At 36.3% G+C, this 14,326-nt stretch overlaps 1 protein-coding gene across 3 annotated transcripts; it reads left to right on the plus strand.

Moving 5' to 3' along the window:
• The first annotated feature begins 6,064 nt into the window (after positions 1 to 6,064).
• Positions 6,065 to 14,042, plus strand: LOC114384826 (beta-carotene isomerase D27, chloroplastic-like). Of its 3 annotated transcripts, none has more exons than XM_028344628.1 (7): positions 6,067 to 6,286; positions 11,519 to 11,952; positions 12,135 to 12,227; positions 12,967 to 13,028; positions 13,325 to 13,431; positions 13,593 to 13,688; positions 13,764 to 14,042. In XM_028344628.1, exons 2-7 carry the CDS (start codon positions 11,548 to 11,550, stop codon positions 13,811 to 13,813), a joined length of 813 nt encoding a protein of 270 aa, XP_028200429.1. In that variant the 5' UTR covers positions 6,067 to 6,286; positions 11,519 to 11,547; the 3' UTR covers positions 13,814 to 14,042. The 3 variants fall into 3 exon arrangements, with proteins under 3 accessions (XP_028200446.1, XP_028200429.1, XP_028200436.1); XM_028344635.1 differs by having other exon boundaries at positions 11,528 to 11,952; XM_028344645.1 differs by lacking the exon at positions 13,764 to 14,042 and having other exon boundaries at positions 6,065 to 6,286; positions 13,325 to 13,466.
• The last annotated feature ends 284 nt before the right edge of the window (positions 14,043 to 14,326 follow it).

A 14,326-nucleotide genomic window follows, 5' to 3' on the forward strand; every position in this document is an offset into this window, starting at 1 on the left:
CTTTGAATATCACAACTTCGTCTTACATGCTCAGTCACATTGGTAAACATAAAGGACTCAACTTTTTTTAAAAGTAAATACACTTAAAAAACAAAATACACTTTTATATACATGTATATAATAATTTATAAAATAAATTATTAATGCATTTTCTTAAATATTTCTTTTAAAAGAGTTAAATTAAAGAGAGAGAGAGAGAGAGGCATACCTGTTATAATCCAAAATAGAGATTTAAAGTAAATACACTTAAAAAAAACAAAATACACTTATATATACATGTATATAATAATTTATAAAATAAATTATTAATGCATTTTCTTAAATATTTCTTTTAGAAGAGTTAAATTAGAGAGAGAGAGAGAGAGAGAGAGAGAGAGAGAGAGAGAGAGAGGCATACCTGTTATAATCCAAAATAGAGATTGAAAAGGCGTGAGATACTGAGATGGGTAGGAGTTTTGACAAATTGAAAGGAGGCATGTGAGTGTGTGGGCTTAATGAAGTGTCGTCATCGTCACGAGCAAGTGCTGCCGTTGATTCGCTGCCACAATTGACGGCGGTGATGCGGTTTTCCGCTACTAGCTAGCCTACTAGGATTCAGAAAGCCATATGGGCCATAGTCCAAATTGTTTAGCCTGGTTTATTTTAGAACCATTAGGGTTGTTTGGGCTAGTCCAATTTGTTTAGCCTGGTTTACTTTAGGGTTTTTGCTTCCTCCATACTACTATTGTTTTCTGTACTTTTCATTATATTATGAAAAGTTGATTACAAAATACAAATTACATTCCAAAATGAGTTTTCCATAATGTAATGAAAAGTGCAGGAAGTTTTACCCTTGCTTTAGTCTGTATTTAAATAAATTGAATCGGATTCACTCCTTTACTAAAAGAATTACGTTTAGGCAATTGTTATTTACACCTCCCACCTTTATTGATATACCTCTCTTTTATTTTTTTTAAAAAATATACTTTTTTCCAAATAAATGTTTAGAATTACTTATTGCATTATTTTCGTGCTCTTTAGGATTTTAATACTAATAGATGATTTTCCATATTTGAACATGACCACCTAGGTACAAACTCATCATAAGGATACTATATTGCTCATTTTTTATTTCTGTCATTTATGTGCATTGTAGATGACTTATATGCGTTGTGATTTTTAATAAGTCAACATTAACAAAAGTGAACTGGTGGAATGAAATGATGGACAATAGAGTCATCATTTTTCTGTTTAAGATCTATTTCAACACTTGTACTTGACAAGCCAAGTATTAGTGTGATTTCTTTAACAGAAAATTTTATCAACCTGTCTTGAATTTGAAAGGATTTGCTTTTTGGATTCCAGCTACAGTAAAAAAAGGCAAAAAAAAAATAAAATAATTCAGCAGAAATAAAATTCAAAACAAAAAAAAAAATATTCGAAATAAATTTTTACCGCCTCACAAGCTCTAACAGCAATAAATTGCTGACACGGATGTTTTTACCGTCCATCCTAGTCAGCATCAAGTTAAATGGGGTACTTTCCATTTTGCCGAGTTGTTCTCGAGATAACTCATGATTCAATGAACATACCTTACCCCAATGCAAGGCATTCTTATTCGAACCTGACCCTACAAACAAGGCAAAATATATGAAGACAGGTAAATATTATATTATTAGCCTACTAGAGTTAGAATCAAGAGAAAACACCATACAAGTGTTGAAATAGATCTTAAACAGAAAAATGATGACTCTATTGTCCATCAGTTATGTGATGGAAAAGTTTGTTATGAAAAAATTGTCAGTAATGGAAAAATTAAAAAATGATGAAGATGTTGAGAACTTTTGTCGTTTGTATATTGCTGCTTCCTTTTTAGAATTTCACTGCTTGATTTTCCCTAAAAATATCTAGATGATTTTAATCATCTAGGTAATTTTAACTAGGCAAAAGCTGTCCATGCCAAACTTGTTTATTCCCTGAGTAATGCATCAAGAAAACTCACCCACTTCCCTACCAAAATTGATTTGAATGGATGTGTTGCTGTGTTAAATGTATGGATGTTTGAGCATTTATTCGCGTCCAATGGGCCAGAGACTATGAAATTCCCTCGGGTACTGCATTGGTTGGAAAAGACCTACTTCACGGACAAGGAGTTGAAGTCAAAATTTAATGAATCTCAGCTCGTGGAAACATTGTCCCCCTTTGACCATGAGTAGAAAATTAGTGTTGTCTGTGAGGCATTTGCTTCAATGCCCGATTCTGATGAAGAAGGCAACATTGGGGCATTAGAACTGGTAGCTTTTGATGATTTTCAAGAATTTTTTATTATCGTTTTTTCATATTTAATTTTGTTGTCCTTGGTTGATTTGCTCAAGTATTGTGAACTGCAGCCTGCTGAAAATTTGGAGGAGTAGCAGCACCAGGAGGAGGGGGTAATCCAGCAGCTAGCTTTTGGTGAAAACTGCTTTTTTTATTCTTGTTATTTTAAATTTTAATTGCTGTCCTTGGTTGATTTGCTCAAGTATTGTGAATTGCAGCCTGCTGAAAATTTGGAGGAGCAGCAGCAGCACCAGGAGGAGCTAATGCAGCAGTACCTGGAGGAGAACACCCTGATGCTGCAGATGATTTGGAAGAGCACCAGCAGGCTGCTACTAGCGAAGGCTTAGAAGAGGTGCAGCGTTTTTTTTTTAATTCTCCTTTTTTTTCGTTCTCCTTTTATTTAATTTATTTTAACTTCATTTTTTTAATCTTCTTGAATTGTTGAGCAGCAACAGCAACAACACCCGACCCGTCGAAGCAAGAGACAAATACGTCTCCCTGCACGGTATAGGTAATTAATACTATCCCAGAAATGCTGACACTCGGTTCCATGTGGAAACATTCTTTTAAATTCTATTTAACTTCATTTTTTAAACTTTAATACATAGACCAATCAAATTAAAAAATGGATGTTATTTTTTTTCCATTGCGTAAATTAAATTATGTTTGAAAACTATACCAAAGTTTAAATAAGCAGATAGGCCATTATTTGAAAAGATGTGCCAATGGGCCAATCTTCTTGAATTGGCCAATATTATAGAAACAAGGGCAAACAGGCCAATGTATAGATTCCATTTTAATAACGGATGCGTTTTTTTTTTTTTTTTCCATTGCATAAATTAAATTATGTTTTAAAATAGCAAACAAACAATACCAAAGTTTAAAAAAGCAGAAAGGTCTATCGTCCAATACGAATACATAAGCTAATCCATGTACCTGCAGAAAAAGGCCATTATTTGAAAAGAAGGGCCAATGGGCCAATCTTCTTGAATTGGCCAATATTTAGATTCCATTTTATTTCCTTATCATTGGCGTCCAATCTTCTTTAATTGTCTCCCGTGAGTACTCCTTGTCTTCGATATATAGCTTGATGTCGAAGTACCAAGGTCTATCATCTTGCTCCTCCTCCATTAAGTAACAATGTGCAGACTTGTCGTGACATCTAAACTCGATATACGACAAATCCCCATGCGGAATTAATTGGAACATGGATGTCAGGGTGGCAAGGGCATCAACCATCTGGTTCTCCTCTCTGTGAATGTGGTGGAAGGAGACGTCATCAAAGAACTCTATAAATTTCTTGATGTAGGCCTGATAGGGTATGAACTTATGATCTATGATCCTCCATTCTCCTCTCAACTGATGGATCACCAAGACTGAGTCTCCATATACTTTGGTCAATTTGACCTTGAAGTCGATTACTGCTTGGATTCCAAGGGCGCACGCCTTGTACTCAACCATGTTATTCGTACAGTCAAAGCCCAACCTAGTTGTGAAGGGTATGCATTTGGTGAAGTAGTCGATCGCAACCAAAATGAAGCGATGTCCGTTCAAAGTCTTGGGCTCAATAGCTCCAATCACATCTATTCCCCAGTGGAGCCGCCAATTGTTACAACCTACCCTTCGGAGGGAGGACGACGCAAGACTCACGGGAAACGTTAGAAAAACCAAAAATCGGTCTTTGAATTTTAAGAACAAAAGGTTCGGGAGTTGTTTATGTGCGAGAAAGGTATTAGCACTCCACACTTCCGTCACAAGGGACGACAACCTTTAATCGAATGTGCAAAAAATCATGACTTCAAACTTTATTTTTATTTTCCTTTTTTCATGTTTTTATCTTTTTAGGGTTAACAAGAGCGGGACTCTCGTTCCTATGTATCCTCAATTGCGATGAGGAACTCAGACCTACGTAGTTCTTTAAAGAAAGAAAAATTATGCATATAGTTGATTTTAGACTTTTAAAAGGTCCATTTTAACCATTAAAAGTAAAAGAAATCGTTAAGGCGTTGGACCTTTGAACGGATTCAAGCGATTTTCTTGGATGAAAGCTTGATTTATGTATTGATTTTAGCTTTGGCTTCACTTGATTACTTTCAAACGTATTAAAAAAGTACTTGAAAAGTAAATGACCGGTTGAATTTTATTTTTTCAATGATTAATCGAGATTACAGCACAAACGATCGGTTGAATTTTATTTGAACGGTGATTAAGCGAGATTATAATACAAACGATCGGTTGAAACTCATTTTAACTGAGATTAAGTGAGATTACAGTTTAAACGATCGGTCAAAACTCGCTTAAAACAAAGAAAAAGGTCACCAATGGTAGAAGAATGAAGATGAAGACATGCAAAGCAAGGATGAACTCCTAAGGGTGCATAAAATGAATTCAAAGCTTCAAAATAGGAAAATAAATGGTTAACGAACGATGAACGATGAAGAACGATCACGAAATCGATCACAAAAACGTTACGGAAGCACCTCAACTTTGATTCTTCATCTTCTTTCACTAATTTCACTCAAATCTTGTTGATTTCAGGTGTTGGACCCTTCCTTCAGCCCCCCTCATGCCTATTTATAAGAAATGAGGGGTGGAGGTTGCACAACAACTTGGTCAGGCGAGCTGCTTGCTTCCTCCTAAAGTAACTTGCTCGCCCAGGCAAACTAGTTACCTCACTCCTAAGCTTTCTAGTAAGCCCACTTGGGCCCAGGGACTAAAGAATGCCCCTAAATTGACCCTTTTGTCCCCATTTTGAGTATTTTGCTCATTTCCTTCCGAAATGTCATAAAACCCTATAGATTGCGCGGCAATTGGTGTTAAGAAGCTCAACTCGGCTGGCAAAAATCGAAATATTGACAAACAATCGTTCCCGTATGAAATTAGGGTATGACAGTTACCCCTTTTTACTTATCTTTTATTGGAGATAAATTGGAACTACAAGAAGAAAGAAAAGATCAAATGGTTGTCTTGCTATGGAGCATATAGTGGAGGAGGAATGAAAGGTTTGAAAAACAATGATGTCCCAAATGAGTTTGTGGTTAGAAGAGGAGAGAAGTTTCATCAAAGTTGGAAGTGTGCAATGAAAAAAGATCATTTGGGAAGAACTGACACTCGAAACTGCGCCATTGAAGGTTTGGGAAAACCAGAACATGAATGACTCAAATGTAACTTGAATTTTAGCTTCCATATGATTCATAATACCATTGAAACTGATTTGTGTGTTCATGATGATCAAAGGAGATTGGTTTAAAATATAACATCATGGAGACAATCATACATGAATGTTCAAGAAGGTGAAGTATGAGGTCTATTGACAACTCTTCATTTGGTAGCTACAATGAATTATAATAATGTAATATTTGAATTAAATTTTAAAATGATGACCGGCAAAGTAAATAATGCATGTGGAAACTTGACCGAGTTAAGAAATATTATTGTTGAGTATAAAAAGATGTTTGTTACTCATTCCTTATGAAATATGATTTGTTATTAGATTAAGTTAATGAAGTTGTTCATGAGCTAGTAAAGGTAACTATTGTTCCCTAGCCCCTATTTTATTGATCATGAAATTTTTTTTATGTTGAACATTTGATTAATAATGAAATGAGATCACTACTTTTCATTAAAAAAATCTAAAACTTTTGGACTATTATTTAAATTTTAGTACCCAAATAGTGTTTTATTAGTTGGTTATAGATAAAATTTAGAATTTTACTAATCAAATAAACAAAAATTAGAATTTTTTCATAACCACACAAAGGCACAAGCCAACGTAACCATATCTCATCCTCGTCCATTCTCTCTCTGATATGAGGTAAACACCACCAGAAAACCACCCTCTGAGTTTCAAAAATCTTTTCTTCTAATCACCATTTTCAAATCAAGAAATTAAGCTAGCTTTCTTTCAACTCCCTTGGGAGCTTTAGGAGGCTTGGGTGGCGCAACTCATCACCTCTTTTTCTCCTCTCTTCGCATAGTTCAACTTGAGGTAAGTTTTTTTTTTTCCCCTTCTTTTTTGAAGAGCAAAAGAAAATAACTTTATTAATAACTACTTTGAAAGCACAAGACATGCCACAAACTGTTTCATCACAGGAGTACAAAACATATGTTTCAATTACAAAACAGGTACCCAGAAACCCACTTAACAATAGCATATAAAACAGAAATGCCTTCCCACAATGGTGGTATTCCAACTTCACAGATCAACAGATATTGCTAACTTCGCACACACTGACACTGGACAAAATCGCAGCAATCTGTATTCATACTTCTCAAGCCTAATTAATTGTTTTCCTCTAAACAATACTTTATAATTAATAAATCATAAGACATAATAAACATTTATAGTCTCTGCACTGAGCACACGTGTACTTTTGACTCTGATATCTGCTAATCATGTTGAGGGAAGTTTCCAGGGGATTTGGTTCTTAGTTACTAATTTGATCTCAAAGTGGGTCAAGAGTAGAGAGAAACCCCTTTATCTCTCTTTAATTTCTGAGATAGTTTGTGTTTAAAAAATTAAAAGCCTATTCCATGGAAATTTAGCATTCATGGTGCTGTGAATCAATGCTTGGCTGGAAGTTTTTATTTCTATTGATGATTATATATTAGTACTGGAACGGTTGCTCTATGTATTTTGATATTAATCGCTTGAATCTTAAGCTTCTATAAAAATCTATGCTTCTCTCTTGTTCTAAGGTGAATGAAATTTCTTTGGAGCAGTGCGTGTGAAGAGAGTACTGAATAGTGGAACAAAATTTTCCCTTTTCTGTCTTGGTTGATATGCTCGGCATTGGGAAGGTTAAGAGAAGAGTTTAAAAAGATCTTGTTTCTGTGCTAGGAAGATGACTACAAATCGTGTAATTTAGTGTCTAGAAATGGAAGAGATGTTATGCTAACATCTGCACCTATATATGTGTGAATAAACTGGAGAATAAGACATTTTTATTTTAAAATATGACATTTTATTTTTATTTGTGTTGAATGGTGGTTTTAGTTGGGTCAGGTTTGCAAACGTACAAAAAAATGAAAAATGATGATACAAGCAACAATAAAACAGAACACGAAAGTGAGTTAGAGAAGAATTATAAAAGAAAATACTGATCTATCATAGATTCAACCAATACATTGGATTAATGTATTCAGACTTATGATTCTGGTATTTACGAGAAAACAAAAACATTTATAAATATGTAACAATTGTTAATGGCATATAGGTATATGTTAAAGATATAACCATAAATCTTAATTCACATGTTTCTAACGTAAAAGGCATTAGAATTGGGAAAAATAATAAATTATTTAATAATTAGTATAATATTAATGCTAGTAAGTTAGTAATAATAACAATTGTTTCAATAAATTGAATTAAGTGAAAATGAGGATAAAATGAGTTTTCTCATAAAACTTAAAAGAGAACAAAACTAGAATGGTTTAGTTAGGGTGAAGTTTTATCATAAAATATAATAAAATTGAAAATAAGATCATGAATTATAATTGCTCAAGAGTGAGTGATGGTGAGGAAGGATGAAAGTTTATGAGAAAATTAGGTGTAACTTGATTTAATTCCTTATTATTATTATGAATTGATTTTACTTGAGTACTTTATAATGGTTTGCTTTTTATGTTGAGTTGATATTGGATAAATATATTGAATTATTGCCTTTGGCAAAGATAATGGATTGATGGATTGTAAGCTTGAAAGCTACCTATATTTAACCAAAAAGCTACGACGAGGAAATTTAGAATGCTTGATATCATGGATGATTTTGATGATCTGTTATGCTGTGAAATGATGACCAGGTTTCTGTTGTGATCTGTTTCAATACCTTTTGAAAAGGGCATGAGGGGAAGTATTGAAAACAGAGGAAACTCTGCTGGATTTTCTGGAGAGACTTTAGATTAAATAAATTCTTAGTCTGGGAACATGAATCGTGTGCATTATAAATATATATTTCTATATATACGTACAATTATGAGATTTTTAGTATGTGGTTATTAGTATGGTGATTGATTATTTAGTATTACTACAATTGGTTGAGCATCTTCGTTTGGAGTATCAATCATAATAATTAGTTTTCAATTCCTTTAATTATTTAGCCGTACAAATCTGTGTAAATCTGTTATTTCCAATTCTGATTTGTTGAAAATTATTAGGAGATTGGTAGCTTGATTCACTACATATTAGGGTTGTTCACTTGTATATATATCACTGTAAACTAATATCAAATTGATAAATAAAAGTTACAAACTTATTCATCTATATGGTATCAGCCTAAACGATCCACCCATTCCCTATTTCTTCAATTAAGGACGTCGTTCCCCACTCTTGCCTCCCATGGCCGACAACAACTCCTTCATTCCCAACCCTCATGAGTCATTCAAACCCCTTGCTTGCATCACTTTCACCAATGTCACCAAACTTCTTCCCAACAATTATCCTAATTGGAAACAACAAGTTGAAGCTCTCCTTGATGGCTATGATCTCCTCCAATATCCAGATGGATCTTTTCCTGCGCCGTCAGAAACGATCCTCACCGCTCCAACATCTTCGACGCCGACTCCGTCGGAAACGACCCCCACCACTGCATCACTTCCGGTAACAACTCAGAATCCTGCTTACCAAACCTGGCGTCGACAGGACCGCCTTATATATGGTGCTCTCCTCACCACTCTCTCTAATGAAGTGGCCTCCCTGGTGTCTCAAACCAAGACCTCGCATGATCTCTGGATCCTTCTCAAAAACACCTATGCCAAAGCATCTCGCAAACCTTTTCTCGGCCGCTGTCAGTGGTGCAACATCAAAGGTCATGTTCTCTCTGAGTGCAAAACCTTCCAGCAGCAGCATCCTAGTGTCCCACCGCCACCTCGTAACTCTCCGGCTCACACTGGACAGGTTCAGGTCAATACTGCAACTGCCGGCCCATCGCAACATGATTTTCTGTTTGACAGTGGAGCGACACATCACGTAACCAATGATCTCGATAATCTGGCGCTTCATCATCCGTACACTGGTCCTGACTCACTGTTTATGGGTAATGGTTCAGGTTTAAACATCACTCATTCTGGAACACTTTTACTTAATGATTTATCCTTGTCTAATGCTTTGTGTGTTCCTTCCATGAAACAAAAAATAATCTCTGTCTCTAAACTTACCCAACAAACCAACTCTGCTGTTGTTTTCCTCCCCATCCATCACCAACTCCCCATATATGGCCCAGTCCTCCACCGAACCCACAAACCCCACTCAATCTCCTCCTCCAACCTCACAATCATCCCCGCAACTCTCTGCTCCACCACCCCAAACCATTGTCAACCCAAATGGAGGTGGGATCATCACTCGGTCTAAAAACAACATTATCAAACCCATCCAAAAGCTTAATCTCCATGTCCAAGCCTCCTCTCCCATTGAACCCAACACCATCACCCAGGCCCTTCGCGACCCTGATTGGCGCTCAGCCATGCAAGCCGAATTTGATGCCTTACACCACAACAACACTTGGGATCTTGTCAGTCGGTCCTCTGATCAAAATTTGGTTGGTTGTAAATGGGTATTTCGAATCAAACGAAATCCAGACGGATCAATTGATCGTTACAAGGCTCGGTTAGTCGTCAAAGGGTTTCACCAACACTTTGGTTGGGACTATACAGAAACTTTTAGCCCCGTTGTTAAACTGGTGACCATTCGCATTGTCCTAACTCTTGCAGTTCGTCAAGGGTGGCCCATACGTCAGCTTGATGTCAACAATGCATTTCTTCAAGGGACACTTAAGGAGGAAGTCTTCATGATACAACCACCTGGTTTTGTCAACAAAAACTTTCCTGATCATGTTTGTCGCCTCAAAAAGGCACTCTATGGGTTGAAGCAAGCACCCCGCGCCTGGTATACGGAGCTTCGCGTATTCCTGCTCTCCCTTGGTTTTGTCAATTCCACTGCAGATGCATCTCTTTTCATCTACAAAAAACCAGAGGTTACACTTTACTTATTAGTATATGTTGATGATATAATTATGACTGGAAATTCATCTGCAGAGCTGTCCAAACTCATTGCCACACTTGCTGCTCGGTTTTCGTTAAAAGATCTTGGACGTCTCAGTTATTTCTTGGGTGTCGAAGTAATTCCTTCCGCTGCAGGAATGTTTCTTTCACAAAGGAAATATATCATTGATCTGCTACATAAATCAGGCATGACAAATACAAAACCAGCATCCACTCCTTTGTCAGCGAGTGTTCAATTACTTAAGGATTCTGGTGATCTCCTACCCTCTCCAAAGGAGTACCGCACACTGGTTGGAAGCCTTCAATACTTGAGTCTTACACGTCCAGACATCGCCTTCAGCACTAACAAACTCGCACAGTTCATGCAAAATCCAAGAACGACGCATTGGTCTGCACTCAAACGAGTGCTCCGATATTTGGCGGGCTCTTGTGACAAAGGAGTCTTCATCTCAGCGACTGTTCTTTTGACCTTTCATGCCTACTCGGATGCTGATTGGGCTGGTGACAAGGATGATTATGTTTCAACCACTGGTTACTTGTTGTATCTCGGTAACACTCCTATCTCCTAGAGCTCCCGCAAACAACGTTCTGTTGCTCGATCATCAACTGAAGCAGAATACAAAGCCTTGGCTGACACGGCTAGTGAACTATTATGGGTTCTTTCCTTGTTCACAGAACTTGGTCACATGCCCACTGCCAATCCAGTCATATACTGTGACAATCTTGGTGCCACAAATCTCAGTGCTAATCCTGTCTTCCACTCTCGGATGAAACATATAGCCTTAGCCTACCACTTTGTCCGAGAACATGTTCAACATGGCAAGTTTCGAGTGTCTTTTGTGTCTACCGATGATCAACTTGCTAATATTCTAACAAAGCCTCTGCTTCGCCCTCGGTTCGAATCGCTACTGTCCAAGTTGCATCTCTCATCCAGATTATACAACTTGCGGGAGGATATCAATCATAATAATTAGTTTTCAATTCCTTTAATTATTTAGCCGTGCAAATCTGTGCAAATCTGTTATTTCCAATTCTGATTTGTTGAGAATTATTAGGAGATTGGTAGCTTGATTCACTACATATTAGGGCTATTCACTTGTATATATATCACTGTAAACTAATATCAAATTGATAAATAAAAGTTACAAACTTATTCCTCTATATGGAGCAGTTATATATAAAAGGAAGGGACTGGGATTTTTGATACGTTATTGTGTGTTAGTTAATTCAGAAACTCGGCAGTGGGAATTGATGGTAGCTCTGAGCTTGCAGGGTGTGCAGGCAAGTCCTGCCCAACCCCAATGCCAACGCCCATCATCACGTGGTGGAAGAGCAGCTGGAGTCATCAGAATTCGGTGTGGGATAGCTGAGCCATCTGGTGAACCTGCTCCTTTAGGACAAAAGACACGGTACAATGATGGCATTTTTGAGAAGGCCTTCATGACTCTCTTTGCGCGTAAGATGGAGAAATTTGCTGATCCACCAGCACCAGCAGGAAAAGCCAGAGAGAATAAGGGTTGGTGGGATTGGGGTTATGACTATGAGAGTTTCGTGGATGTATCAAGGAGAGTAATGCAGCGTAGGTCTCGTATCCAGCAACAACAAGTGGTTCGGGAGGTTCTCCTGTCTATGCTTCCTCCAGGTGCGCCTGCCCAGGTGGATGGTTCATTTTCACTGTTGCTTCCCTGCTTTTAAATACTTAATAGTGAAAATGATAAAGATGAGTTGACGGCTAACTTGTGAACATATAATATATAGATGCCTGCTCTTGGGCCTGTATGTGTGCAATTTGAGTCTCTTACCGCATGTATTGAATTGAATTAGCTATGTTATTGCAGTTCCGGAAATTATTTCCGCCAACAAAATGGGCTGCAGAGTTTAATGCTGCTTTGACAGTGCCTTTCTTCGACTGGTTAGTTGGGCCATCTGAGGTAATTTTATATTTGTCAATGTAGTTTATAATTGCTTTACTTGTTTTGCGCCACATTACATTGCATCCTCCAGGGAAGCAAAATACTTGCAATGTTTGCCAAGAAAAAATCAAACTGTATAAATTTATGTGCTAAATTGTTGATTATACAAAGACATCCAGAAACAGTTTTTCGAACCTTTTCAGTAACATACTGCAGTCAAATGAACAACATTTCAGATTATCTAGTGATTCTATCATGCATAGCTAAATTTCCGTGTGATGTGATATTGCCCAAATGCTTCCATTTTGTGCAAGTTTTTAGATTTGCAGAACTGGATCACAAGATGTTAAGAGTAAATTGCATCTAACCTCCTATGTATTCCAAGCCATTTTCAAGTCTCATACATAAAAGTTATTTTGTAACAAAGCCCCTGAAGTTTGGTTCAAATGTAAAATTCTCTACAATTAAATCTTAATGCCTTTTATGTACAATTGGAAGTAAACAAAGACAGCTTGCAAGTAACTTAACATTCTTTTTTGAACATACACGCTTTCCAGGTTAGTATGGGATGTCAGCGAATAAAATTAAACGTTTTTCATTCTTACTCAAACATAATAGGATTTGTTGTCTAATAAACTTTATCTATGATGATCGGAAAATGGCTGAAATATTAATGGAGTTATTGGTTGTTTACCCTTAATTTTCTGCTATATTACTTAGTATTGTCATTGATATTTAGATTCTTGAGATGCACTAGGTTATGGAAGTAGAGATAAATGGAGTGAAGCAAAAAAGTGGCGTGCATATAAAGAAGTGCAGGTAGATTTCATGTCTTTGAGATTGGTAATTGAACATTTGCGCAAAGTCATCTGTATTTCAATTCAAACATGTATATATTAGATTCATCTTTGGGGTCTTGAACCCCTTTATATCAACCAAAAATAAAAATAAATTCATCTTTGTATGAATGACAGCAATCAATTGAGGCTGGGAGACCTGAAAAAGGACGATTAATAGCTAGTATTTATTTTGAAATTTACTTCTTGCATTAATTAAGGCCGTTGTAACAATTTCACCATTTTTCCATTGTTTCCTTGATATTTATTCTTGTGAAGGTACCTGGAGAATAGTGGCTGTGTTGGAATGTGTGTCAATATGTGCAAGATTCCTACCCAAGATTTTTTCACTAATGAATTTGGACTTCCGTTAACAATGACTCCTAGTATGTCTTCTTGCTATTACTAGCCAAAATTTAAGGTTTACATTCTTGATTACATATATAACTTCCCAAAAAATATTATTGGATTATTATTATTTTTTAATTTAAAAAATAATTCAGATCATTTTAAACTTTTATTCACGTGTATCTGAACTTAATCATAGATTTTGAAGACATGAGTTGTGATATGGTGTATGGCCAAGCCCCACCTACATTTGAAGAAGACCCTGTTTCAAAACAAGCTTGTTATGCGAATATATGTGAGTATGATTCCCGGGTGTTCAATGAATCAAATAAAAGATTTTCATATTTTAACAAGGTAATAACACTTTCAGGTTCTATGGCAAAACCAAGCTCTAGTGTGTGTCATAAACTACAGGCATGAGAAGGCATTCCTTTCTAGTGTCTAGTAAGCTTCTATTTCGACCTGAGGTGCTCTTACCGGTCTAGCTTCAGAAAATTTCATTTTTCACGCGTGTAATTATACCAGCCTTGTTAGGCTTTTACTTCTTTCATAGAGTCATTACATTCACAAATGAGAGGGCATTGTCTACAAATACTTCATGTAAATTTGTAATTATAGTGTCAAATATCAGTATTGCTAGATTGTACAATTTTTTTGCCAAAACTAACACCCAAACTACGTGGCTATATTAGTTAATTAAACATCTATATTGCACTCTTTTTTCTACTAAAATTTGGGATTATTTAAAAGAAAAATATCTTCAACAGTAATCAAGGAAAATGTTTCTTTCCTCTACAATGCTTGTTTAGGATGTGTCTCCCACATTCTTGAGTTCGTGCAAATAAGGAGAAAAAGTTGTTCTTAAATGAGGATTGACTTAAATTGAGGCACACAATAACCACTTAAAGATATAGTATAAACACAGTCTATCAT

The sequence above is a fragment of the Glycine soja genome, chromosome 2 (assembly GCF_004193775.1).
Source record: "Glycine soja cultivar W05 chromosome 2, ASM419377v2, whole genome shotgun sequence".
In the NCBI taxonomy this organism is placed as follows: Eukaryota; Viridiplantae; Streptophyta; class Magnoliopsida; order Fabales; family Fabaceae; genus Glycine; species Glycine soja.